Source organism: Crotalus tigris, unplaced genomic scaffold (genome assembly GCF_016545835.1).
Source record: "Crotalus tigris isolate CLP2741 ecotype Arizona unplaced genomic scaffold, ASM1654583v1 scf7180000017601.7605149639:7615979, whole genome shotgun sequence".
NCBI classification, from domain to species: domain Eukaryota; kingdom Metazoa; phylum Chordata; class Lepidosauria; order Squamata; family Viperidae; genus Crotalus; species Crotalus tigris.
The window spans coordinates 5,549,974-5,576,995 of record NW_024096505.1 but is presented as its reverse complement, the minus strand read 5'-3'; the positions used below and the strand labels follow the sequence as shown (position 1 = coordinate 5,576,995).

Here is a 27,022-nt window from a genome sequence, read left to right as displayed (position 1 = left end):
TTGAATTACACTTCTTTCCTGTTTGTGTGCAGTAGTTTGTAATTAGTAATTAGAACAATTAAAATCAGGGCTACTGCCCTTTGAAAATACCTGAGTTAATAATCAATCCTAACCCTAAACTCACAAGCGCCATTTTATTTTATTTATTAAATTTATATTTTAAATCAGAAAACTGTGATAACCTTTACAGTTTTTAGTTTTAATGTTTCAATATTTACTTCTTCAAACCCTGAAATAAAGGCCTCTTCTCTGAATCCTCTCAAACATAACAGTGTGGATGAAAGTGATAGTTTTCTTAGCTTTGGCTCATCAGCTGTCCTCTGCTTTCCCAAGTGCTTACTTTAATATATCTTCAAAACGAGGCAAATATCCTTTGTTATTTATTATTTCAGGCTTTATAAGCTTTAAATTTTTACTACTGTGTGAATTTAGCATGCTGTTTCAATAACAACAATAACAAAAATTGAATTGTGAATAGTTATGCATTAAAAAAAAGTTACCTTTTCTAGATTTTGTTTGGGGAGGGAGAAAGATTTAAAAAGCAATAGCTATAAATTTCATGGAAAAACACTGCAAATAATTTATTATAAGTTCCATTTGTTCTGCTGATCCAGCTGCGCCATAAAGCTCCATGAAGCACACAAAATTTTGGTTATTACAAAATTATTCTAGCTTTGAGATTACGAGAAATCAAAATCAACATTAAACCAATCTTTCACAATCTCTGTTATCTTCAAATTTTTTTTGAAATAAAACTGCTGGAAATTTATTTTATACAAATAATACAAAGCTTAACAGCTTCTTATCAACTTTACCACACAAACCTAAAATACAGCTTTTACGTATTTCGTCTATCATTAAACTCAAAGCAATTTACCTGGGATTTTGAAGTGTTTTCCCATGTGATTACTTATCAAATCTAGATTGATTAGCTTTATATGGCATTACACGGAGCTTTGGCATTTCTTTAATTAATTCTCAGTTGTAAATTGATAGTTAAGTTTTTATTACTGTTATTTATATTTTTAAATTAATTTGGAAGCCACCATAACAAATATAGTTTTTTAACAATCCAGCATATCAAATTCAATAACCACAAATACTTCCCCCCCCCAAAAAAAGATTACTTCAATAAACAAATCTTTTAGTTCCTGGAAAAAGTGAGCTTCCAGTTGTACTGGTGGTTTCTAAGGTTTCATAATGATTGTTACTAAAATCCTTCATCTAGATTACTGCTGTCTGTACTTGTCAAAAGATGGGATTAGCAAAATGGTCTACAAAATGGTCTTAATAATAAGCACAGATGGTTCTTGAGATAAAAAAAATAAAGAGAAGCCTTGAAGATTAAGACCAGCACTGAGGGTAGGGCCTGTAAGAAATAGTTAACTAGTTTAACTAGCCTGAATTTTGTTCTATACCAACTCTTCCATTTGGATTATATTTAAGAGCAATTCCACAAGAGGAAATAAAGCTAGGAGCCCGTTATTACATGAATCACAACAGAAAAGTCCAAAATGAATGATTCCAATATGGAAAAAAAAAAAAAAAAGACTTGACTTCAACCATATTTTTCAAACTTTGCACTAAACAAGCAGTATTCACAGAATGTAATCTTATTAGAAGACATCTGAAGTAGCAAACATTCTCTGAAACACAATAGTTAAAAACAAAATATCAGTCTTCTTTAACATAATATACTTAGTTCAAATCAAGGACTGATGTTCTTCATCAGAATTACCACTGGGAATTCATCATGGTTTTAGTCCACTTACCTTCATAGAAACAATATTTCACCATATAGAAATATTCTTTTAAATAAAAGATCCATATTTTCATAAAATAGGTTGATAGATGCTTCAGTTGCTGCTTTACTACTCTCCCAGCCTACCTTACAATCGGTCAGTTTTGATTTCTCAAAATAAAGTTCAGAATAATCTAGAGCAGGGCTTTTCAACCTTTTCACCCATTGTACCACTTTTAGAATATGTCAATATCCGAGTACCACCAGTCGCCTAGCAAGGTGTCAAAAACTTGATGACCAAAAAATAAAAAAAAGGAAAAAAGTGATAAAGTACAGGTAGTCCTCGACTTACAACAGTTCGCTTAATGACTGTTCAAAGTTACAATGGCATTGAAAAAAGTGCCCCACAAGCCACAGCCGAGCAAGACATTTGCCTGCCCATCCAGCGGCGCTTTTCCTCCAGTTTGAGGTTTTCATTGTTGTGAGCATTTTTGTTGGGGATTGGCAGCAGAGGTGGGGTAGAGGTGTTGGTTTTTATTCCACCCATCCGCTGGGTGGTTGCAGCAGATTTTGGACACTTCACAAGACCCTGGGACACTGTAACCATTATAAATATGAATCAGTTGCCAAACATCTGAATGTAAATCATAAGATTCTGGAGATGCTGCAACATTCCAGCTGACTGGCGCTTCTTCTGGGCTCAGCAGAAGTGCCAGGATCAGCGCTGAGCTCCAGCTGGAGCCTGGCGCTGATCCTGGTGCTTCTGCTGAGCCCTGAGAGCCCTGCAGCTCCAGCCATCTCTCACTCAGGCTTCTGCGATGCTGCCACCAGTTCAGTTCATTCCCCTCCCCCACTACTTTTTTAGGATGGTCGCATACCACCTGCTAGGCCCCAATGTACCACAGGTGGTACCCGTACCACTGGTTGAAAAGCCCTAATCTAGGGGGGCAATTTTGATATAGATGTTAAACTGCATATGGCAAGTATGCAGTCACCAGAAGCTGAGCCCGACTCAAAGACACTTAACTGGGGAATTGCTGGGGAGAGCAGAAAAGACACGTGTTCATGTACACCACAGATGTCAAACTCACTGCATCACATGACGCGTCATGACGTATTGCAACTTTTTTTGCATTGCCAAACTGCTGGTCCATGGGCCTCTGTATGATGCAACCGGCCCATGGACCAGCAGTTTGACACCCCTGCTATACACCAACCATGGTCTACCTATCCCAACTTCATTTGGCTGCATATGAAATTTGGAGCAACTAAGGTATTCTGGGGTTTGGTAAACCTAGAAGGGTTTGGCAGGCAGAATATACCTGAATGTATATGTTTCGTGAATGAAACATATGAAACTGAATAAAGTCAGTCTTGATTCTGGTGGCTAAATTAACAAATCCACGCAGGGTATTTTGCAAGATTTTTGGAAGTGGTTTGCCATTGCTTTCTTCCTATGGCTGAGAGACAATGTGATTGGGCCAAAGTCACCCAGCTAGCTTCATGCCCAAGACTGAACTAGAATTCACAACTTCCCAATTACTAGTTTGGTGCCTTAACCACTATACTAAATTTGAGCTCTAGAAATGGAGTAGTAGACCATAACTTCAGATTCTTAAAAAGCAGCCCCAGAAGCTTTTCATTTCACATTTTTAAAAATAGATCCACATAATTTTCCTAGGTTAATTAACGACCAAACCTGTATGTGCTTTCCTTTACACTCATTAAGTTCCTGTTTGAGGGAAAACTTAAGCATGGCAAGCTGTACCCAAGAATGGATTGCTGGAAAATTATAATAAATTGGAAAGTTAGCCAATAACTTGTGACGAGTCTTTTTAAATTGAGTCACGTGAATGGCATAATACTATGGAAAGTCTCTCTTTCCTGATAACAACAGAATGGCAAATCACTTTCCATATGTGCTTCACAATATATTCCAGTTTCCAGACACCGTGGAAATCTTCTCACACAAACTGCTCTTTCTATGGAAAAACTATGAAGTATTTCCTTTAAGACCATTCATCTGAGTTATATGTGAGTTGTAATTCTAATTACAAATTCTCCAAAGTATTAACCAGAGACTGCATTATTCCCATCATAATAGCTACTCTTTCCATTATTTATTATGAATTTTTGTGGTAGTATATGTATGTTTTGCCTTTTACATATTGATATTTACAATCAGCATCCTGAATTGCAACTAGCAGCTGACTGGCAGCCAATGCAATTCCTGAAGATGCACAATCATTGCTGGGGATATTGGAACATATTCCTCATTTCCTGGACTAATACTTTGTAATTTGCAAAGGGCCTTTGGTAGCACTATGCAGAGCCCATTACAGTAATCCAAACAAAATGACTAGGGCATGAGTGACTATCAATAATGCATCCCAATCCCATAGTCCCAATTGATGTAAACAATATATTAAAAGCAAATGTTTATTTCACGTTCACATGTCTAACAGTAATACCCACAATTTTTAAACAGTAAATATACCTCTGGCATATTGTTTCTAAATAAAAGGACCGTGTAGACTCCATTGGTTCACTAACACCACAGCTGCATTTAAATGTAATGTAAATTTATTGTTTAAATCAGTGGTTCTCAACCTGTGGGTCGGGACCCCATTTGGGGTTGAACGACCATTTCACAGGGGTTGCCAAACAAGTCTGTCCGCCATTTTTCCCCCTTTTCTTTGGCCATGCCCCTGGCACCCGATGATGTATAAGTGGTTGGGGGTCACCACAACATGGGGAACTGTATTATGGGGTCGCGGCATTAGAAGGGTTGAGAACCACTGGTTTAAATGCAGGGATGGGCAGCCTGAGGTCCTTCAGATCTTGTTAATTCCTTGGCAATTTGAGGATGATGAATGATTGGCACAGAAGTCTAATAATTGGAGAACAAATTGCAGCTCTCTGGCTTGAGAATGAGAATCAGCCTGGCTTGGACATTCTCCCCTCTGCTTTCATTTATACAGATAAATCAGTTTACCATTTAAATCAGATTAGCTGAAACAAACTAGCTTCATAAACTAAGCTGTATAAATAGTTTCAAGTCATTACACCTTGCTTGAACAGAAAAAACTTCCCTATTTCTTAAACCTTATGTGAAGGATAAGTAATATATGAAGGGCTGGGGGTTCCAACTTGGCTTCCTGATCTTCTAGAGGGCCAAAGAAGGTCATACAGTGATGCTTTGATATCACTCTTCAGCCCATTTTTTCCAAAATGGAATGGAAATGGGAGGCTTTCATGAGAAAACCATTTATTTCCTCAATGTTAAACCACTCCTAACAAAAAAAACACCCCCTTCCAAAAAAACCCATAAGCTGTACTGCAGAAACACATAAATTGAGTTGCTAAATTTCTGTGACACAAGTTGGGTGTTGCAGGATTACAGGTTGCCTGCCTCTGTATTTACAGTTTTACTCTGGCTAGCTGTGAAAGATTAACAGCCCTCCAGATAGCACATAGTAGCTCTAAGAATTGTTTTACATGAGATGATGTGTGTAGCTACTGTTGTTTTTTTGGCTGAAAAATAAAAGGAAAGCCAACATGTTACAGTGGTTTAGGTACTGGACTGGGACCAGAAAGACCGAGGTTCAAACTACGTGCAACATGGAAGCTGGCTATCTAACTTTGAACCTGTCATTCTCTCTTAACCCAATGTACCTCGAAAGGTTTGTTACCTCTGAGCAAGAATTTAATGTAAATCTAACAACTAAATGAATAAACTTCCTCTTGCAACTTTCTTCAGGTACTAAGTTGTTAGTTATAAGTGAACAGAAATTTATCTTTGTAAATTTCCACATAGATCAGTGGTTCTCAACCTGTGGGTCGGGACCCCATTTGGGGTCGAACGACCATTTCACAGGGGTTGCCAAACAACGCAGTCCGCCATTTCCCCCCCTTTTCCTTAGCTGTGCTACTCCCTTTTATTCTATTGGCTTTTGAAAGCCAATAGAATAGACTCTCTTGAATAGAGTCTAATTCTATTGGCTTTCAAAAGCCAATAGGAATTGTCCAGGCTGTCTCTGCCCTGCTGAGCCGCCAAAAGTCCCATTCTGCAAACGGTGCTGCACCAGTTGAGTAGTCCTCGACTTACGACCAGTTGGGGGTCACGGCATTAAAAAGGTTGAGAACCACTGACATAGATGAATACATCATGAATTCAAGTGAACATGCCATAGAAAGGAAAGATCATTCTTTTCCTCTTGTAGTTTTTAGATAGCTGCAGAGAATATAATCATGTTTTTATACCCCTGATATAAAAACACTGTGCATTGATTTGGCTTCCATGATCCTCTGTAACATTTAAAATATTAGATAGTAAAAAGGCATCTAGTTTATACTAGTATGCCCGTTACAAAGGGACCAGCATAAATATCAAGCCTACCAGGCCTTTCATTTACTAATATTTGTTAAAATAGACTGATCTAATAAGTAACAATGAGCAAAAATAACTAAACATCACTAATTATTTCAACAGATGGTAGCATCCTGACACCTAGCCAAACTCAAGATTATTTCAAAAAACAGGATTGTACCTAGATAGTACTTGAATGAAAGATAATGTGGCAATCCTGATTAGGAAAGAATATGTGTTGTGTGCATGGATTCCAAACAAAAGGGAAAAAAAGAGAAGGGCAGATCTCCTTTGTACTTAGCTAAGAAAAATACATGGATATATCCATAGAGTCAGCAGGAGCTGAAGTAAATTTTAAGGGTGCTTTACCTTCTAAATTTATTTATGTTTATTACATTACACATTTTCATTTATAATACCCCTAAATAATAAATACAAATTAAAATAGCGATTCAGATAATGTAATAGATAACAGATTTCAAGGGCTACCACCCACCTGAGAAGGTAGCATCTCGTTATTATACAAATATTGTGCATGTTGGCCTTAGCCGAGTCTTAGCAAAAATATTGGTCTTTAAATAAAAATTTCAAAAGCTGTATAAACAACATTTGTGACCCAATTTCTGGTATATTTTTATATTGATTCCACGTCCAATTATTGTTAATACAAGTCTTATGTATTTATGTCAGCACTAACATAGAGTAAGCTTGTAGTACAGACACCTATTATTACTATTTTGGTTGGCTGCACAATCAGAATATTTAGGCTGGATTTGGCATTTTTGTCCACCTATTGAGTCCTTCCCAAAGATCTGGGATAGGCAGATGTTGTTCTTTGATAGTGTTAGTTATTCTTATTATAGTTTCTTTTTGTCCTGCCTTTATTTTTTTTACAAGTAATTCAAGGAGATGAACATAATTAATACATCTTTCTCCTCCTATTTTCCCCATAACAACCCTGTAAGATGAATTAGGCTGAGAGAAAGTGACTGGTAGTTGGTATTGGTATGTTGGTGACATATTAGTATGTTCTGTAGGTTCAACGCAACATAATTATAGTGGGCTGGATAATTATTTTTTTTTTTTTTTTTATTGAAAATTTTTACATTTTACAAAAACAAATCCCCTTCCCATACCCCCCCCTACCTCACCCCCCCCCCTTCCCAAGCTCCCAAACCCTCCCCTGGACTTCCCAGAGCTGAGTACAGGCTTAATTAAAAAAAAAAAAAAAACTTAAAACACTTTTAAAACCTAAACAAATTTAAATACAATCATCATTCTATATAAGCTCCCTCCAAAAACACAAATTTAAACATTACTTTCTTTGAATATCTATATCTATAATATAAAATCTAATTTCTCCCTCTTTCTTTATCCTAAAACGAAAAAATAAACATACAAATCTTTGTTATACCATTAAAGCTAAATACTCTTAAAGAACTTAAAGTAAGTACATATTTCCTTCAATCTTCATAATCTTCTCTCCTATCCAAAAAGAAAAAAAAAAAAAACAAAAACTTAAAAAACCTATAAGTCCTAAACAAATCTAAGCACATTTAATTAAACAAATTATTTTGTCTTAAAAATATTAATAATAATATTTAAAAACTAAAAACACTTTTAAATCCTAAACAAATCTAAATACAATCATCACTCTATATAAACTCCCTCCAAAACCACAAATTTTTAAAATTTAAAATATTAGAATCCACTCACTAAAATAAGCAAATTATAATCCCTTCAAAACACAAATTTAAACAATATTATCATTAAAGGTTCAAAACTTAAAACAACAAAGTTAATAAACACATTAAACATTTCAATCTTCACCAATAACTAATTCATCCATAAAAAACTACATCCTTATCAATCTCAATTATATTAGTATTATTAATTATTCACATTCCAGTTTTTTCCATTCTCCATTCTTCCATTCTTCCATTTCCCTTCTCCATTCTTGTATCAAACTCGTAAGAAATGCTGCAAGTTCTGCCTTAGGAGACTGCTCCAAAATTCCTGAATCTCCCATCGACTCCGAAGCCAATAAGGGTTCCTTAAATTCCTCCTTGTATTGATCTTTACAATTGTAAGTTGTACAAGTTATCCTCTGCCCGTTCCTCTCTTGTTGATGCCCCTCAGACTGAGATTTCCCAGTTTCCATTTCAGGCAACAATTCCACCCTTAAAGATTGCTCCAAAGACTTTGTAGGTCTAACATCTCCCAGAGATTCAGAAACCACTAAATATGAAACTTCCTTAACCTTCTTCTGTTGCTGCTTTTCTTTGGGATTATATACTGCACAAGTTGTCTTCTGCTCCTCAACCTGGACTTGTTGAGGCCTCTCACACAAAGATTCTCCAGTTTTCATAAATATAGGCTCTTCAAACTGTGATTCTACATTCTTTTCTTCCAAAGCTTTAAACTTAATTGATGGCGATGCACATACCCCCAGGACCGAAGTATAAAAATCTTTTGCTTGAAAAACAGTATTAAGTCTATAACATGTCCCCAGGTAATTCACCACCATTCCAATCGGAACATCCCATCTGAATGAAATTTTTCTCTTTTTAAGTTCATTTGCTAAAAAAGCAAACTCCTTTCTTCTTCTTAAAATTTTAGATGGGATCTCTTTAAAAATTATAACATCTTGTGAAGCAATTTGAAATCTCTTCTTATAATAGGCTTGCACAATTTCATTGCGTAAAGATCTTTTACCAAAGTAAATTACCACATCTCTTGGCAGATTCTTCTGTGCTGCCACCACAGAGTTAACCCTAAATAATTTTTCAATTTCATTAAGTATTCCCTCTTTTTCTTTATTCAAAATCAATGCAAAGTCCTTTGCAACCATCTCCTTCAGATCTCCTTGCAAAGACTCTCCCAGGCCTCTAATTCTTAAGGCATATTCCATTTGTCCATATTGAAGCATAAGAATCTCATTTTCCATTTCTTTTTCCATACTTTCAATTTTCCCCTCCATTATGTCCACTTTTTCAGCTACCTCTTCCACATGGGAGTTCACCTTTTCAAGAACAGAAGCAACACCTTCTAAAGCCAAAACAAAATCTTGTCTCAAGATCTTATTGTTTTCCTCTAAAATCTTTTTCATTTCTGCCCTAATTTGAATTATAACATCTCCCATCATGTCTTGCAAGTCCTTCATAGTTATTAGCTGACCCCCAGAAGAGGGTGAAACTGTTGATTTAGAAGCTGTAGAAATCCCTGGACGCTTTGGAGCCATCTTAAAGAAAAACCTTTAGTCCTTCTTAAGAAATTATAAAAATTCCTTCAAAAATCATAACTCCCTCCAAAGAAGGTCATTATAATAAAAAGAAAAAAGGGAAAAAAAGGAAGAGAAAAAGAATTAAAAAAAAGTTTTACTCCTTCTTAAAAATTACAAAAAATTAAACAAAAAAAAAGTCCTTCAAAAAAGGGTCATTACAATAAAAAAAAAGGGAGTTCAAAGGAAAAAAAAAGGGAGAAGAAAAAAAAAAATAATAATTAAATAAAAAAAGTCCGTTCCAAAAAAAATACTTAGAGATACCAAAAACAACCATTCCAATCATAAGGAAATAAAAAGAGAAAGGGAAAGGAAAGAAAGAAAAACACCAAAAAGCCTGCCGGTCAGCATTCTAACTTCCAGAAAAAAAAAACACCGAGGAGTTTGCCGATCGCCATTTTACTTTCCCTTTCAACAAAGAAAAAAAATAAAAAGATAGAATAAAAATAGAAACAAATCTTAAAACTTAAAATCCAAATAAGTCAAAGAAAGCAAAAACTAAATCCTCTACTCAGCTCTGTCCATTTAAAAAAAAAAACTCACCAGTTCTCTTTAAGCACGGAGGTGTTTGCGGCGGCTCGTTTTGTCCCTGAGGACAAAAACAGCTGGGAAGCGGAGACAAGTCTGAACTCCGTGTGAGCACTCCTTTCACCCCCCCCAAAAAAAAACTGGGGGGTGCGAAAGAGGCTCTACCACATTCAGACACTCTACCCCCCCCCCTTTGCCCGGGAGGGGGATTTTGAACCGCTGAACAGCTGGTGTCTGCTGTTCATAGCGGTTCTTACACTTACCCAGGAGGACGGCTACAAAGTAGCCGCCATCACGCACGCAAAATCCACCGGAAGTTCCGTGGGCTGGATAATTATTGTGTTTGTTGCATAGTTTAGCAAATGGTTTCAGTAACATAATGGAATTCAGTTCTTACTCTCAGTTGTTTTAGTAATTCTTTCCCATTTTCAATGGAAGAACAATTATTCATCTAATAAGTTACATTCTTTCATTTTTTTAATTTCGGTTCTTTATCCAGATGTATACATCTTGCTTAAAGTATTCACCCATATCTTTAATAGAAAATATAAAATATAATTGCTAGGACCACTTTTAACGTACCCTTTTTTAGCTGATTCCTAATTTCTTATGTGCAAACAAAGAACTGTTGAAAGAAATAATTCAATTATTAAATAAATATACTTCACAGCCTTTAATTACAAATGTTAAGGCATTAGAAATAAAAAAGTTTGTGATTGCTGCCATTTTTCTAACTAGGCAGAAATGAATTTAAAGGATTATTTCTCTACAAATATTATAGTTTATTCTTTTAAATTTCCAAATGATCGTCACAAATCATTAAAAAAATCAACCTATTAGAACTTCCAATAAAGAAATATTTATACTCAAAACATACTGCACTGTCTTAAAATTAATCTAATTTTAATTTTAAAGAATTAAATGTTTTTCTAGTTAACTATTTTTTTCAAACTCTGCCCTACATTTTCCCATAGAAATGGAACGTGTAGCTATTTAAAACAAACACCCAATTCTATAAATAGTTTCTTAATTACAACATACAGATCAAATTTTCAAGCTTGCATCATTGCTACCAGAGTCAGTGCCAGTTATGTCAGAAGGGCTTCAAGTGATCCTGTATCCACTCCCAGGCTGTAAATCTTTCTTCTCATACTATCATAGCTACAAATCCTATGTTTGCAGTTGATTTCTATTTACTTCTAAAGTAGATGTACAATTGCAATACAAACAACAAAAACAAGCAGTGCATTGCTTTCAGACAATTCCAAGTTGATTCTTGTTGAATCCTATCTTCTACTGATAAATGTCTGCATTTAGATTGTTTTTATTATTGTAATATAATATTGTGCATATAGGGTAGGAATGAACTTTGCATGAGTTGCTGGGTTGATGAGTTTGCATGCTCTTTTTCCTCTTCTTCTCTGACTGGGAGAAGATGTAATTTGAACTGATTGCTTTAGCTGATTCCTAATTTCTTATGTGCAAACAAAGAACTATTGAAAGAAATAATTCAATTATTAAATAAATATACTTCACAGCCAATTGTTTTTTCTGGCTCCTTTAAGAAAATATTTTAACATAAAGTTGGAAATCTGCTGAAGAAGAATTAATACTGGTTTATTTCTCTAGCTTTATTAGGAGCAGAGTTTGAACTTAGATGCATTGTTCATGTATTCAGTGCTAAATTCTGCTTTGCTTTATATATAAATCTTCTGGATCTCTGCTGTCACACTGGGTAAATTTTAAAACCCTAGTAGCAATTATTTTTCTGCAGCATACTGTTGATTCAGAGAACCCCCAATATAAAGAAAAAGCAAGAAACTTTGCATATACCAAATGTGGAACTTTGACTGCTATGACACAACTGTTAGCTTGTCTGTTTCATTTCCAATATTACTAAAAGCTACTGTCCAAATTATTACACAAAACAAGACTTTGAAAAGCTATTTGAAGCAAGTATGACGGCAACATTTATCCCTTCTAGTTCTAGGTATAATTTAGTACAAAAGAGCTGTTATTTAAAAAGTTTGGTATGCATTCAGTAACTTTTCTGCTTATAATTTTAGCTTCAGAATTTTTAGTATTTTCTTAGATACTTTATTTTTTTATTTTTTTCTTCTTTCTTTGCCATTCCAGAAAAAGTAGTTATAATCTCATTATTTTATGTATAGCACTGCCACTGAAATAATAATAAAGTGTTATTCTATGGTATTTATTCTATTAAGTGCCATTAAAGGAATGTCTCTCTAGAGAACAGAGCTTCACTGTACCTATCTACACATTGATCTTTATCATGTTATATGATACTTCAAAGAATGGAGACTAGCTGGTACAAAGAAATAAGTGGAATAATCTTCTTATAACTTCAAATGGAAACTCAGAACCATAAAAAACGCAAAGCTATAAATAGTATCCAAGAATCCAAAGTATGTTAATGATACTTGGGAGAATTTCTTCAGATTCCCTCAAGTATCCCTTTAACCTCTATACAATAAAATTGAGGCAAACAAAAATAAAAGAGAAGAGGAACATGGCAGATAGATTAGTTTGAAAGAAAAAAGTTACAGAGGAAGAAAAGATTTTAAATACAAAGCAAGGGACTTAAAGTGAACACATTTCCACTTTCCATTCATCAATTCTCTGTAATATTCCCATATTATTTTAATTATAATTTTAAAATATTTCCCAAAATATTTGTCAAAAACTATATTTTTCAACACTGATGTAGTTACTCAGGCTTATCTTGCTGTAATTCTGTTCCTAACAATTTCCTAATACAATAAATTTAAAACTGTCATAAATTAAAATTAGGATTAAAACATTAAAATAAATGCCAAGAATGGGCAGACTCATTATCCTCCACAGCTGAAACACCCATTATTCCACAGGAGACCTGGATCTTCACTATTACCCTCTGAAATGTCAATAGGGATAAGGCCATACTTGTCTCTGAAAGTAAACGGTACCAGAATAAGGGAGCCTTCACCAAGAGGGCTTATCTCCAAGGCATTCCTCTGGCCAACTTTCCCTGGGGCAGCACCTACCATGTTTCCCTGAAAATAAGACCCGGTCTTATATTTTTTTTGCCTCCCAAAGAAGCATTAAATCTTATTTGGGGGGGATGTTATTTTTTCCTCCACTGTCTCGCCTCATGGCAGCAGCACCAACTACCCCCATCCAGCAGGAGCCTGCCTGGCCATCGGCCTACTTCTTCTGCATCCACTTGCCGCCACTCACATGTGTCACCCCCAGCCTTCGTTTTGCCAATTTCAAGAAAGGCCCCTGCAGTCCAGAACGGAGCTCCAGACTGACATGTGCACAATCCATGGCCTCTTTTTCGCTGGCAGAGGCCTTCAGGAAAAGGTCTCTGCCAGTGAAACGGAGGCCAGAGGTGATACGCACAATTGGTGGCAAGAGGCTGCAGAAGTGTGCTGGTGGCTGCCACACAAGTTGCTGCTGAACAGAGCTATTGGTGCTGCCGTCGTGAGGCAGGCATTGGCTGTGGCAGTCCTGAGGTGTGTGGGGTGCATGGGGCAGCTCAACCCCAGCATGATTTTTAGGCATGTGCCTCGACCCACCTCGTGCAACCAGATGGTGGGGCAGAATGGCCGGGGCCTTAACTAGGGCTTATATTGGGGGTAGGGCTTATATTAGGTACACATATAAAAATCAAGCTAGGTCTTATTTTCAGGATAGGTCTTATTTTGGGGGAAACACAATATGTGTTATTATTCTCATTGGATTGATAGAATTCACTTGTACTAGACTAGCATCTTTAATTGAACCTAGAAGTCAACCAGTAAATAAAAAGAGGTATCATATACAGGATCCAATCGGGTTGGTCACTGGGACCAGAGGTTTAGTCTTCTGAGCTTTTGGACTCATGCTAGAGGCCAACTTCAGGGAGCTTCTCTCTAGCAAAGTGTGTGCTTTGGGCTATTCTATGTGTGGTATTTATATGGTGCCTGTTGTATATGGCTTTTTAGATGCTGACTGGGGTATTGATGGCTGGCTATTAAGTTGTTGCTGTAGTTTCCTTGTGCTGCCAAGCCCTCATCTCTTAAGTACTTGATAAGGTGGTGGTAAATCGGCACTCCTATTGACTGAACAGGGGCCCGTTTCCCAGGATTCAATCACTTTCCTGGCTGTTTTTGTGTCTGCTTGTCCAACAATCTTAGTAGCTGCAAAACTGAATGTATGTCCTTATTCACTGCAATGTGAAGCTACCAATGAGTTTGGGTCTCCTTGTCTGACCACTTGCTTCTGTTGTTACAATGTGGTGGTTAGCTTCCTTCCCATCTGTCCTGCACAGCCCAGGAGCAATCCATGCAGGGGTCTGATAGATTACATTGGATGTATCTCTCACCTTCAATGTAATCTATCAGATCCCCTGCATAGATTGCCCATGGTTATGTAGGACAGATAAGGAAGAAGCTAACCACCAGATTGTAACACTACAAACGAATGGTCAAACAAGGAAACCTGAACTCATTGGTAGCCTTCCATTGCAATGAACAAGGACATACATTCAATTTTGCAGCTACTAAGATTGTATTGTAAGATTGTATTGTATTGAGCATATTGTCAGTTCTACCAGGTAGGCTTGACTAGGAAATCAACTGTATAGGAAGGCTATAATTACTTTTACTGAGAGTGACTACAATAAGAGAATCTGCCTCCTTTTTATATTCTTGAGAATTAGGAGGTATCCCTGTGAGCACCTTCTGAATACTTTGTTGTGGATTTAAAATGTATTGCCCCTCATTGCTTCAGTAACAGAGCTTCCTGATCTCCATCAATGTCATCTTAATCACTCACCTCATTCAAGATCCATTACAACAGACATGTCAAACTCACGACATCACGTGACGTCGCGCAACGTATTGGGAGAGTTTTGCCATTGCTGGCAATGGGGTGGGTGTGGCTTCCGCATTATGCGTCCAGCTCACGGGCCGGCAGTTTGACACCCCTGCATTACAATAAGAGCAATCAATACAGTCTCAGAGGCATACCCAGGACTGAATACCAACTAAAAAGGGTTCAGATAATTTGCTTCATCAAGAGCCCTATACAATTCTGTTCTACCACCTTTACCCCAAAAGAGATACACCAGAATTCACCTGGATAACAGCTGGTTATCATTGCCTCTTGCAGAAAGATGGCATCACCCTCATTACCAAAGAAAAGTTCACCACAGCTTCAATCTGTTACTTCCCTGACAATTTTCACAAAGTGGATAGGAAGCGATTTAGTTTATGGGGGCAGAACTAAAACCCATTTTCTCTATCAATAAGTTTGAATCAAAATCAAAATTATACTGTCAACAAATATTGACCAGCTAACTTTTAGCCCTAAAATTAGAATTAATTCTAAACAATCTAGAGATGAAATTACTGCAGAAAAGTATTTGTATTCTGCTACTCTTACTACTACTGTGAAGGTGTAAAGCTCCTAGTTATGTCCAGTCATATATATACTTTGGGTTTATGGTCAGCAACAGGTCTCCCGTCTATCACTTCATCTCATTAAATCAAGGCAATCTATGAATGTCCAAACAGTGAGAACATGGTTTTACAAAGAGGAATATCATCTGTATTACCTTAGTTTGGGTACCATGGGCCAGTTGTGTCCTTTCATCTGTTTTGGATGACATTATTATAGATTTATTTTAGATAGATCTTGCATTAAGTAGCTCTAGCCACAGCCCAAGAATCCAAATAGGTATCTCATATATGAGACAAGGCACTGGATGTCAGCAAGATCAAACCATCAAGGTTGCTTCCCCAACTTCCACCATATTATTTATTTCTCTCCACCCTTCACCATGTTAATTCTATTTCTCTCCATTCCACTCTCTTCAGCCAGTGCATTTCCAGGCCGGATGCATTATGGCGAAACCGCGCCCACCCCATTGCCGGCAATGGAAAAAAGTCACGATATGTTGTGACACATCACGTGACGTTGCGAGTTTGACACCTCTGCTCTAGGGCTACATAGACCTCAGTACAATTTCTCTGTGGCTACTTCCAACAGTCAGTCAGCCTCTACTGCACCACATAACCAATCCGTCTCACCCGATATATCCACCTCCATATTTCTTCTCCCTAATTCTTAACTCTGCTTTTCCTGAGTTTAAAGGGAACATAACATGTACTCTCACTCTAACAGAAAACATGTAGTCATTCCTGTTCCCTCACCTGATGAATGACTGTTCCAATTCCTCTTTCAATCCTTCTTTATGATTGTGGCAATCCAACCTGCTTTCCAACAATTAACCCACAAAATCCTCAAACTTGGGCTGATCCAAACCCATCTCTATCATTCTGTGACAAATGAGGTACGCGACTTCTCTCAAAATTCACAATACGGTTCCTCAAGTCAAATGGCTACTCATTTTCACTGTTGAGGCTTGGATTTGATAGTAGTTTGTAGCTCCAAGTGGTGGCAGTCTGTCTGAACATGGTATTTGCAACAATATAAGGTACTCTAGTGGCCATGATGCTGATCCCTTGTGCCATATCTGTTACCCATGAAAATATCACTATAAAACATACCTGATGATTCTCAAATTGCCTCTGCTCATAAGCACCCTGAAGACCTACATTCTCTCTCTTCATTCTCATGCTGTATTTCATCACTACTTCTTCCCATATTCTTTACAGTTCCTCTGCTGACCATCTTACAACACCAAAACTCTAAAGGCCACCCATTCTACTTTCATTTTCATTTCTTTTGGATTCTCTTTCAACGATTGCTTCTAGAACAAAAACCTCTAGATTACAGTGCTATAAACATCCATTATATGGCTAAATAATATTTTTCCAGGTTAACTGAAAGCCTCTGCTATTGAGTGTTTTAAACTTTAAATAAAAATAAAAAGATTAAACAGTTCTGAAACCTTTCTTCTTATATTCTTTGCATATGTGTGTGTGTGTGTGCGCGCGCGCGCGCACGTGCATACATATATGCAAGGCTTTTTTTGTCATAGAACACCCGGAACAGAGTTCCGGCACCTTTTTTGGATGGAATCTTGTAGTGTAGGCAAGGTGGATTGTATGACATGTGTGAGTTCTGGCACTTTTTTTTTTAAACAAAAAAAGCACTGCATATATGTATGTATTTATGTATGTACCTGTATATACCTGTACGTATGTGTGTGTGGGTGTACACAAAATTAACTAGTAATTATTTTTGAGGGGTAGAAATTCTTGCAAAATAATTTTCAAAGAAAGTAAGTATTCCACTAAATAAACTTCCAGGTTTTATAAAAACTGGGTTTTTAAACCAACTTCTTTGGAAGAAAGTTTACCAAACAAGTGGTGTTATTTCACCCTCTTGTGGTAGATCCCGGAATGATTTCATTTTTAAGTCTTGAATAGCATGGGATTCTTAACAACACAGCTATACTGTGGCTTACTTAAGCTTTCCAAGGTTTTTTTTATTGTCCTTTACATCCTAATTAAAGCATATAAAAATTTATTCACTCAGAGTGAATCTTGGGTTATTTCTTAAAACCTTAAGTCTTCTAAGCTGTATAGTGAGCTGTTTCAAAATAATTATATGGAAATTAAAATATTCCATTAGTTCAAAACAAATCTCTTCAGAACAACCTCACTGGTAGGAAGCATGAAGTGGTATGCTGAGAAGGCAGGAATGTGCATTAAATTGATGCCCCCCCCCCTTTTCCCCTTACTGATCTTTGCAATCTAACTGTATGGTCACAAGATTTTTAAGGTGAACAAAAGGTCTTTAATTCATGTGGATTCAAGGCCACCTCTAATTTGCTGCCTAAATGCTATTTTTAGAGTTCTGCAACTACAAAAATATTGATAGCAACGAGTCTTTTAATTCTGATGGGAGGGGATAGGATAACTCTCCCATTCTAATTTTGTTAAGTAATGTATCTGAGGGCTACAGCTATTCTGTTCAGCTAAACTCTTGAGCATATTTTCCTGGAGGAAAAAAGGTAGTGTGTCTTATTTTCTATTCGACAAAAGGGATACGAGTATGAAAGGTAATTTCTTAAAATATTCATGAGCCACTGAACAATAAAAGTGGCTTGCCAAATTAGATGGAAAATTTTCTCAGGTATTAATCTGGGAGCAGGACCGACAGCAATGTTATAGCGCAAAAAAAAAAAAAAAGTGTATAGAAGCTAGTGTGCTTCTTCAGCAAAAGCCAGAGAACATGAATTGACAAAGTTGATTAAATGGTAGAGCAAAGTAGTCTTAGTGAGAGTGCTGATCTTTTTTTTTATTATATACATTGCAGTTGTAGATCATGAGGGCATATGATTATGAATAGTTTTGAATTGATAATTAATGACTTAGCAAGTGGAAGATTCAAATCATTCAACAATGGCAATATTATCCAAAAAATCAATTGAAAGATTTTTTTATATTGAATATACACATATTTATTTGGCAAATAACTGCTCCAGTGTACAGGTAGTCCTCAACTTATGACAACTGAGCACATTTCTGTTGCTAAGTAAAACATTTGTTAAGTGAATTTTGCCCCATTTTATGACTTTTGCCAGTTGTTAAGTGAATAACTGCACTTATTAAGTTAATATCATGGTTAAGTGAATCTGGCTTCCCCACTGACTCTGTCAAAAGGTCATAAAAGGTGATCACATGACCCCAGGACACTGCAGCCGTCATAAATATGAGTCAGTTGCCAAGCATCTGAATTTTGATTACATGACCATGGGGATGCTGCAATGGTTACAAGTGGGAAAAATGGTCTTAAGTCACTTTTTCAGCGCCGTTGTAACTTTGAACAATCACTAAATGAACTGTTGTTATGTTGAGGATTACCTGTATTCTCCCTCCACTGAAGCATATCTATAAAGTAGCAATGTAGCATATCCAGAAGTGGTCAGCACATTAATTTCCAATTCTTAATAAGGTGAGAACCAATCTATCTCTTTCCAATGCAACATAACAAATTATCAATTCACCTACTAGAATCTAATCTAGTTGGAAAAATTAAAAATAAGCATAGAAGAGATGGTATTCCATTGATTTTATTCATGAAGGAATGCCAAGATTAGAAGGCTCAAAGATTTCTTTGTTATGCTGCCATAGCATTCTGGGCATCCTATTTTGCCCAGCAGTTTTATCTTCCTAACTATGGGAGGAGTCAAAAGATTCTTATCCAACTCAAAAGATGTTCCTGGATGCACACCATCCACGCAGAAGGATCAGCTAACACTTAAACCAAACTGTTGCCTTTAAGAATGCCTAAAGTAAGAATTTCAGGCGTCCTTGGCACACTTCTTTTTCCGAAGGGCATGAACGTTCCCGTTAGAGAATATTCACGACCACGAAAAAGACCCCTTCGGCTGCTAACCCTTATTTTACAGTGCAGTGTTCCTGGTCCACGGCAGTAGCTGCATTGCCTTCCAGATGTTCATCTCCTGCGGGGCCATCTGCAACCGCGGATAGCTGTCCTGGACGGCGGTCAGGCCTGTCTTTCGGCCGTTCTCTCGAGGCCATGATCCTCCTCTCGGCCTGATCCGTCAGTTCTCTCGCGGGCAGACACCCGAAACATGCGGATACACACGACCACCCCCCATCCACCGCCGCACTCCAAAATGAGGCAGCTTCCCCACCCCGCCTTTTCCCACCCGCTCGCCTTTCCCGTCGGTTCACCCACCCTGCACGGGCCACCGGCGAAGAAGACGGCCAACGGCAGGTTACAGGCGATCAGCGCATGGGGCAGATCGTGCAGCGAGACCGTCTCCATGTCGATGAAGTTCCAGTCCGTATCAACCACCGCCGCTTCCGCCTCCCGCTCCGCCGCCTTTTCGTCGCTTTCTGGCTGCGTATCGGCAACGGCAACTGCTGTATTTGCGTCTTCTGCGGTTGCCGCAGCCCTCTTTCCGCCTTGCTCGCCTTCTTCCTCGTACGGCTTCGCCTGCTCTTCCCAGCCGCCCCCCCGATCCTCCATGCCGAGGGGAGGGGAGGAGCCAGTGGATGGCAACAAATGTGCTCGGGTTGGGCCCAACTGAGGTAGGAAGAAGCAAGGATTAGCGTCGTCGCCGCCCTCCTAAAATTAACCCCCTCAGCCCTTGAGGTCGAATGGGCGTCACGTCAAAGCCTGTCCCGAGCCAATCAAGCTCCTCGACTCCAACAGGTTACCTATCGTGAAGCGTCTCGGCTCCACAACAACCATTTTAGGTGAGGGCACTGCCCACTTTGCTTTTCCGCCCCTTTCTCGGATCCCTGCTTCGCAAGAAGTGTAGAATTGGTCTCCCACCCCTGCACCGAGAATCTCTTTTCATTGCATAGATGCAAGTAATTACGAGTCCCGAAGGCTTTTTTTTTTTTACATGATTGGGAAAGGCAGGTAATACGTGCAGGTCATTACTGAAGCTTAAAGCTGCATTTAAGTTATTTATTTAGTTCTAATGAGACTGAGACAACCATTCAAACATTTTCTATATAGTGTAAGGCTGTTTTCAAACGTTGGTCATTGCCTGAAAAAACTCTTATAAAGATGCAAAGCCTTCTTGGGGTGCTGTCTATTAAGTTCACTACAACAGCTTTTTGTAAAGATGCTCAATTACAATTAAATTGCAGTCTTTATCCTCACTCATTTGGGAGCAACTGCTTAGCAGAGTTGCACAGCACAACTTTTCCTTTACTATGGACCCCCTTTAAATATCTTTTGTGGCCACAGACCAGGGCCATGGACTCCCAAAACTTAACTCAAGATTTAAATTATAACATTTCTTCAAGTCTTTGTGGACCCCCTATGATAACATTGCGCCCCCCCAGGGGTCCGCGCACCACAGGTTGAGAACTGTGGCTGACACATTTGTATCTTACCTTTTTTTTTTGTATCCCCTCCCACATAATAACTATGTGAATGTGGTTAGAGCTAAGAGCCAAGTCACTTGGCCAGTGAGTTTCCTTGGCAGAGGGTTGATCTGAACCTGGGTGACTCTGGTCATAATCCATAATTATTGCATCATAGTTTCTGTGACTATGGAGATCCTCAGTTATCTAGGTCAAAGTTGTCCCAAAGATGCTTTTCCAAAACGCAACTGAACTTGGTTTTTTTCCCCTTGAAAATGTTTTGCTTCTCATCCAAGAAGCTTCCTCAGTTCATCAGCTCCGATGGTAAACACCAAGAAAGTCCAGTTGTCTTTGGCACATAGTTTCTATGACTATCAGAAGGGTAGGGAGAGGGAAGTAATGGCAGTCAGTTTGAATAGTTTTAAGACATAGGTGGTTTTTTAAAAAATTAGATGGAATAAAAATAAGGTACATATAGTCAAATCCATGGCTACAAATCATGAAGTCTAGGTATCTGAGGCAGTAAGCCTCCTTAGCAGTTGCTAGGGAACAAGCGTGGAGCCCTGATGAGAGCCTAACTACACTGGGAACCATTATTTTCTAGACATCAGATACCACTTATTTACATATGATATACCTCATTCTGTCTCTTTTCCTCAGAGAAATCATTGTATTAATATTTCTGGACTAACATTTAGGTAAGCATTCTAGACAGAGGTACTTCCAAGATATCTGTGGGAGGGTCTGATCACCAAATCCAATGCTATCTGAAGAAAATATTGAGACGTTTCTTAATTCAGAACAATATGTACTGCATTGTTAGATACTAATACCAATGGAATACTGATCCTTCTGGAATGCTCTAGATGCTAATAATTAACTTGTAAGTTATTAATAAAGCCTGTGCACCAGAACCTTAATATATTTATTTTGAAGCAAGTCAGGCAAATTTCAGAGCAGAGAAGAACAAACTGGAGTGAGAGCAGCTTAAATTGGATAAACAGACTATCAGAATATCACGGATGATCAAATACTACCATCTAGTGGTAGTTGGTGAAATATGACAAATGGTGAAATATACAGACAAATGAAAATTTGTTTATGTCAGAGATGTTCCATATGAATAGGCTAGGCTGGGCTGGGCTGGGTTATTTTTATTGATCAAAGAATTTATCTCTGGTACATAAACTGTGAGTATATATACAAGCAAGAAAGTGATAAATCATAAATCATAAGACAATCATAAATCATAAAATACAACCAACGAAGTGATAGTCATAAGATATCAATAGGAGTAGGTAATACGAAAGATGAGAAGGATAATAGTAATGCAATCCTGCTACATAGTTAGATATCCTTAGGCCTAGATAATGCTGTGGGAATTATGTGTTTAACAGAGTGATTGCATGGGGGGGGGGCTGTATTTGTGTCTAGTTGTTTTGGCATGCAATTCCCTGTAGCGGCGTCCTGAGGAGAGAAGTTGAAATGGTTTATGTCCAGAATGTGAGCGTTTTGTAGATATGTTCTCTTTCTATCTCATGCAGTATACAGGTCCTCAAAGGAAGGAAAGCTGGTTGCAGTTGTTTTTTCTGCAGTCCTTAACTACCCGTTGCAGTCTGTGCCTGTCCTGTTTAGTTGCTACTAGGCAGTTATGGAAGTACAAATGACAGACTCAATAATTCTTCTGTAGAATTGTATCAGCAGCTCCTTGGGCAGTCTGCAATTTCTTTGTTGTCTCTATTGTTGATACTGTGTTGCCTAATATTGTAAGAGGTGATAGAATAGGAGGGCTCTTCCTAAAATCTACTATTATCTCTACAGTTTTAAGTGTGTTCAGTTCTAGATTGTTCTGTCTACAGTACAGGGCCAGTTGTTCAACCTCCCATCTGTATGCAAACCAATGACTGTTGTATCAGCTGCAAACTTCAGTACCTTATTACATATGGCCACCAGCACTGGGAGTTTTTTGTAGTGCAGACAAATGGCTGGAAGACATGTCCAGTGCATCTTGTGAACAACTGGCCAGATATTTCATAGATAAAGTTGCTGATATTGGCTGAAGGCTGGAAAGTTGATGGTTAGAATCCAAGCAATTGACATGTTGGTGTCCTGCAGTATTATCAGGGAGATACTGTATTTGAGCCTGTGGATTTTGAGAAAGTGGATAAGGTCCTCTGTGATTCTGTCTCCTGTTGGGAAGGTCCTTGCTCTAGATCAGTGGTTCTTAACCTTTTTGAACGAATCGCCCCCTTGAGCCAATGAGGAAGTTGTCATCGCCCCTTCTCCCAAGATAACCTCTCAATCACAACATAGGAAATAATTCTTCAATTTATGCAAACACTTTTTTTGTTTTCTTTAAAACTGTCATCAGGACATATCAATGCAAATAATTTATTTCCAGGCTTTTTCCCATATCTCAAGTGTTTGAAAAATTTTGGTGCCACCCGTCACTTTATTCCCAAACTTCGTGATACATGTATTTCATTATTATCTTATTTATTCAAGACACTTAAATGTAATGACCACTGAAAACAAAATTCAATTGCAAGAAAGTGAAATGCCCGAAAAGAAAAACAGTAACATTTAATGATTGAATTACAAGTGAAATTTAAGATGCAAAAAGAAATATAAAAAGGGTAGAGGCTGCTGCGCAACACGCATGAAGATAAGTGATGCGTATTCACATATGTACGGCGTTCTGTACTGATGCTAGCTGGAGGAACATTTGAAAACACAATTCAATCCACTAATAACGAGTGATCTGAAGTTTTTGTATGACAGATATGCAGCGATTCACTGTACGAAATAGTCTCAAAAGTGTCCTCAAAACTTCTCACTCCATCACCCCCATATTGCCCCCTTTTTGTTCCTTCGCCCCCATGTCGCCCCTTTTCATTCCATCGCCCCCCTGAAAAATGAAATCGCCCCCTGGGGGGCGATATCGCCCAGGTTAAGAACCACTGCTCTAGATCACGGCTGTCAAACTCACCACGTCACATGACATGTCGCGATGTATCGCGACTCTTTTTGCATTGCCGGCAATGGGGTGGGCTCGGCTTCAGTATGATGAAACCAGCCTGTGGGCCGGCAGTTTGACACCCCTGCTCTAGATTCAGTTACAGTAACCATCAGTGCACCACTGAAAGAGATGACGCCTACCTTCCATTCGATTCCTGGGCTATACAAAAATGCTTCTGATTGTTCCCAAATAAATACACTACGGATAAATTCTAATTCATGTATTATAATGTTGAAATTTTCAAGTATTTACCCTTAAAACATTGACTCTTGGTTGAGCAAGAAGTCAAGGAGACTAATTTTTTCCCATGGTCTCTGAAGGTTGTCTGAATTCTTTATACTAGTTTTGCTAGTTTAAGCTAAACATTTAATACTGTTGTCTATATAAACTGAAATAATTCCATTTAAAGGAATAAATACCAGGAATTCAGACAACATTCAGAGGCCATGGGAAAAAATTAATTTCATAAAACACTGTCTTGTTCAACTAAGAATCAATATTTTAAGGGTAAAATTTTGAATATTTCAACTTTATAATACATCAATTAGAATTTATCAGTAGTTTATTTAATTGGGAACAGTCAGAAGCACTTTTGTGTAACCCAGGAAAACTAAAATGTAACAGTATTAGTAGGTACTGCTATTGTGAATTGTGTAAGGTTTCCTGCTTATCTTATGTATATTTTAGCTTCACATAGAATCAGAGTTGCACTTCTTATTTCTTAGTCTTTTATCCCATTGTTTACATTTTCTATTTTTCATGAAAAGAAAAGGAGAAAGAGAATAACACTGGACTAAATCAGCTTTAATATACTGCGTTTTCCCAAAAATAAGACCCACCCCCAAAATAAGACATAACCTGATTTTGGGGGGTGAGCCTAATATAAGCCCTACCCCAAAAATAAGCCTGGGGTGGGCATGGCAAGCACAAGCGGCGGGGAGCATGTGGGGATCAATGGTGTCCAGCAGCAGCCACAGCCCACCAGCCCCTTGATACAGAGCAGGTAAGTCCGTACATGGAGGCAGAGGCGATACCACTTTGTTCCAAAGCACCCAATAGGTGCCCAAACACTTTCCCCCCCAAACAGAGATCTGATGGAGACTGGAAGCTTTGTCTGCTTGCGAATGGGGCGCTTTGAAATGAAGCGATTAGCTCCAGCTCCAAGCACCCCATTCGCAAGTAGACGGAGCTTCTAGTCTCCGTCAGATCTCCCTTCAGGAGAAAAGTGTTTGGGTGCCTATGGGTTGCTTGGGGCAGCTCCACCCCCTCCCCCACCTGCCTCACCTGGTGGCAGCGGCATGGTGCGGCAGGCCAAGCAGCCTCCTGCCGCGAGCGGCTACTAGTGGCCCCAGAAGTGGGCTGGCAGTCATGTGGCCTCCTGCTGGATGGGGTGTTGTTGATGCTGCTGCGAGGCAAGGCAGGTGTCGGAAAAAAAGACATCCCTGAAAATAAAACCTACTGCCTCATTTGGAGGCAAAAAAAGTATAAGACCAGGTCTTATTTTGGGGGGAAGACAGTATTAAGACAGAACCGAGGTGGCGCAGCAGTTAGAGTGCAGTACTGCAGGCCACTTTAGCTGACTGTGTTCAGCAGGTCAGCGGTTCAAATCTCACCGGCTCAAGGTTGACTCAGCCTTCCATCCTTCCGAGGTAGGTAAAATGAGGACCCAGATTGTTGGGGGCAATGTAAATATATATATACATTGCTTACTGGTGTACACCGCTTAGAGAGTGCTTGCACTTAAAGCGGTATATAAGTCTCATAAATAAATAAATAAATAAATAAATAAATAAATAAATAAATAAATAAATAAATTAAAGATTAAACTGCCACAAGTTTGTTTTGCATTTTTAAACCTAAAATTGACATATCTGCTAGTTAGCTATACTTAGATGAAAAAATAGTACAATCAATGCATATAGTTTCCTTTTCTTATCAAAATACTAAAATCCTCTGATGTCTATATTTTGGACATCATAAAATAATTGAATGTATGAGCCAGAAGAAAATGTATAGGTCCTAAAATACTGTTCTGTGCAGGAATTTACTAAGCTATCACATACCTTCCATTCCATTCTCTGGATATAAAAATATGGAATAGAATTAAGCCAAGTATATACCTTGGAAGCCCCATTTAATATTTCTTTCCATATTGCTACAAAATTATTTATAAGCAAAACCCTTTGGTAGACCAGTTGCAAAACCACTGTCGGGCTCAAGTTTATCCATGGCTATGAGCGTAACATAAGATCTAAATGCTTTATTGAGGTCTAATTTTACTACGTCCACAACATTACCTAGGTCTACTAAATTAATCGTTATGTCATTAAAAAAAGATAAAATTAGTTTGACATTTTTTCTCCTTAATAAATCCATGCTGGCAGCATGCATTTCTAAAGTGTCTGAAATATGCTGCATCATAATCATTTAATATCATGTGTTAGTTCATTCAACATCTAGCCCTGGACTTTTGCATTGTTTAAGATAGCATTGTATGTTCTTATCATATGTTGATCAATCCTGAGATGTATTTCTCCCCAACCATATTACAATGGGGTTTCTCCTCTTCTGTGAGGAATGAAAGACACAAAATTCCTTCTCTTTACACAATCACCACCTTTCCTGCACAATAAGCCATCTTATTTATTCATTTATTTCTGCAAATCCCTCATTATAATTTTTATATCTCATCAACCTCATTTTACTTTGAGGTTGAGCTTTTCACATTTTATCCTGACAGTCTTAAACTATGAGTTTGATTTGCTCTTTTGTTATCGACCCTTGCTTCCTTGTTTCTTTTTTGCTTCTTAGCTTGAAATTGACTTTCAACATTAGGTCTTTTAAATCTTTGTCCTTTTTTCCATTTCATGACAATCATTTGTAGTTCTATTTTCAGTATCTCTCTTTTTGGTATCTTCCATTTCCTTTTGATTGGATTATTGTACTCCAGACTATATATAGTATGCTGCCAATCCAACCAGTTCTAACATTATATTTATTTATGAAGAGTCTGTGTTGCTTGCTCCATATCTAAATAATGTTTATATCTCAATGCATATAAAGCTAATGAGAAAGTCTGACTTGATTTTTAAAAAAATATTACATAACCTATAAAACATAACAACCGATTGTTCAACATTTGTTCAGGATATTATTTTTTTTTTGTAGGTTTGGTTGGTTTCTCTGTTGCTCCACGGTATTGGCAAATTTGTATGGTGGCAAAAGGACTACTGTAAACAAGTTCTTATTTCTTAACATCTTTCAAGAATTTCTGTGAAAA

General features: G+C 37.8%; 2 protein-coding genes across 2 annotated transcripts in view; one reads left to right on the top strand and one right to left on the bottom strand.

Moving 5' to 3' along the window:
- RCAN1 (regulator of calcineurin 1) overlaps positions 1 to 19,902 on the bottom strand; it is a 34,407-nt gene extending 14,505 nt beyond the window's left edge. Inside the window, exon 1 of the mRNA XM_039318558.1 lies at positions 19,579 to 19,902. Coding sequence (XP_039174492.1) covers positions 19,579 to 19,872 — 294 coding nt within the window. The 5' untranslated portion in view covers positions 19,873 to 19,902. The remainder of the gene's footprint in view (positions 1 to 19,578) is intronic.
- A 66-nt stretch (positions 19,903 to 19,968) lies between these two features.
- Positions 19,969 to 27,022, top strand: part of CLIC6 (chloride intracellular channel 6) — a 29,588-nt gene continuing 22,534 nt past the window's right edge. The window contains exon 1 of the mRNA XM_039318545.1: positions 19,969 to 20,102. The gene's annotated coding sequence lies outside the window, so the exon portion shown is untranslated. The remainder of the gene's footprint in view (positions 20,103 to 27,022) is intronic.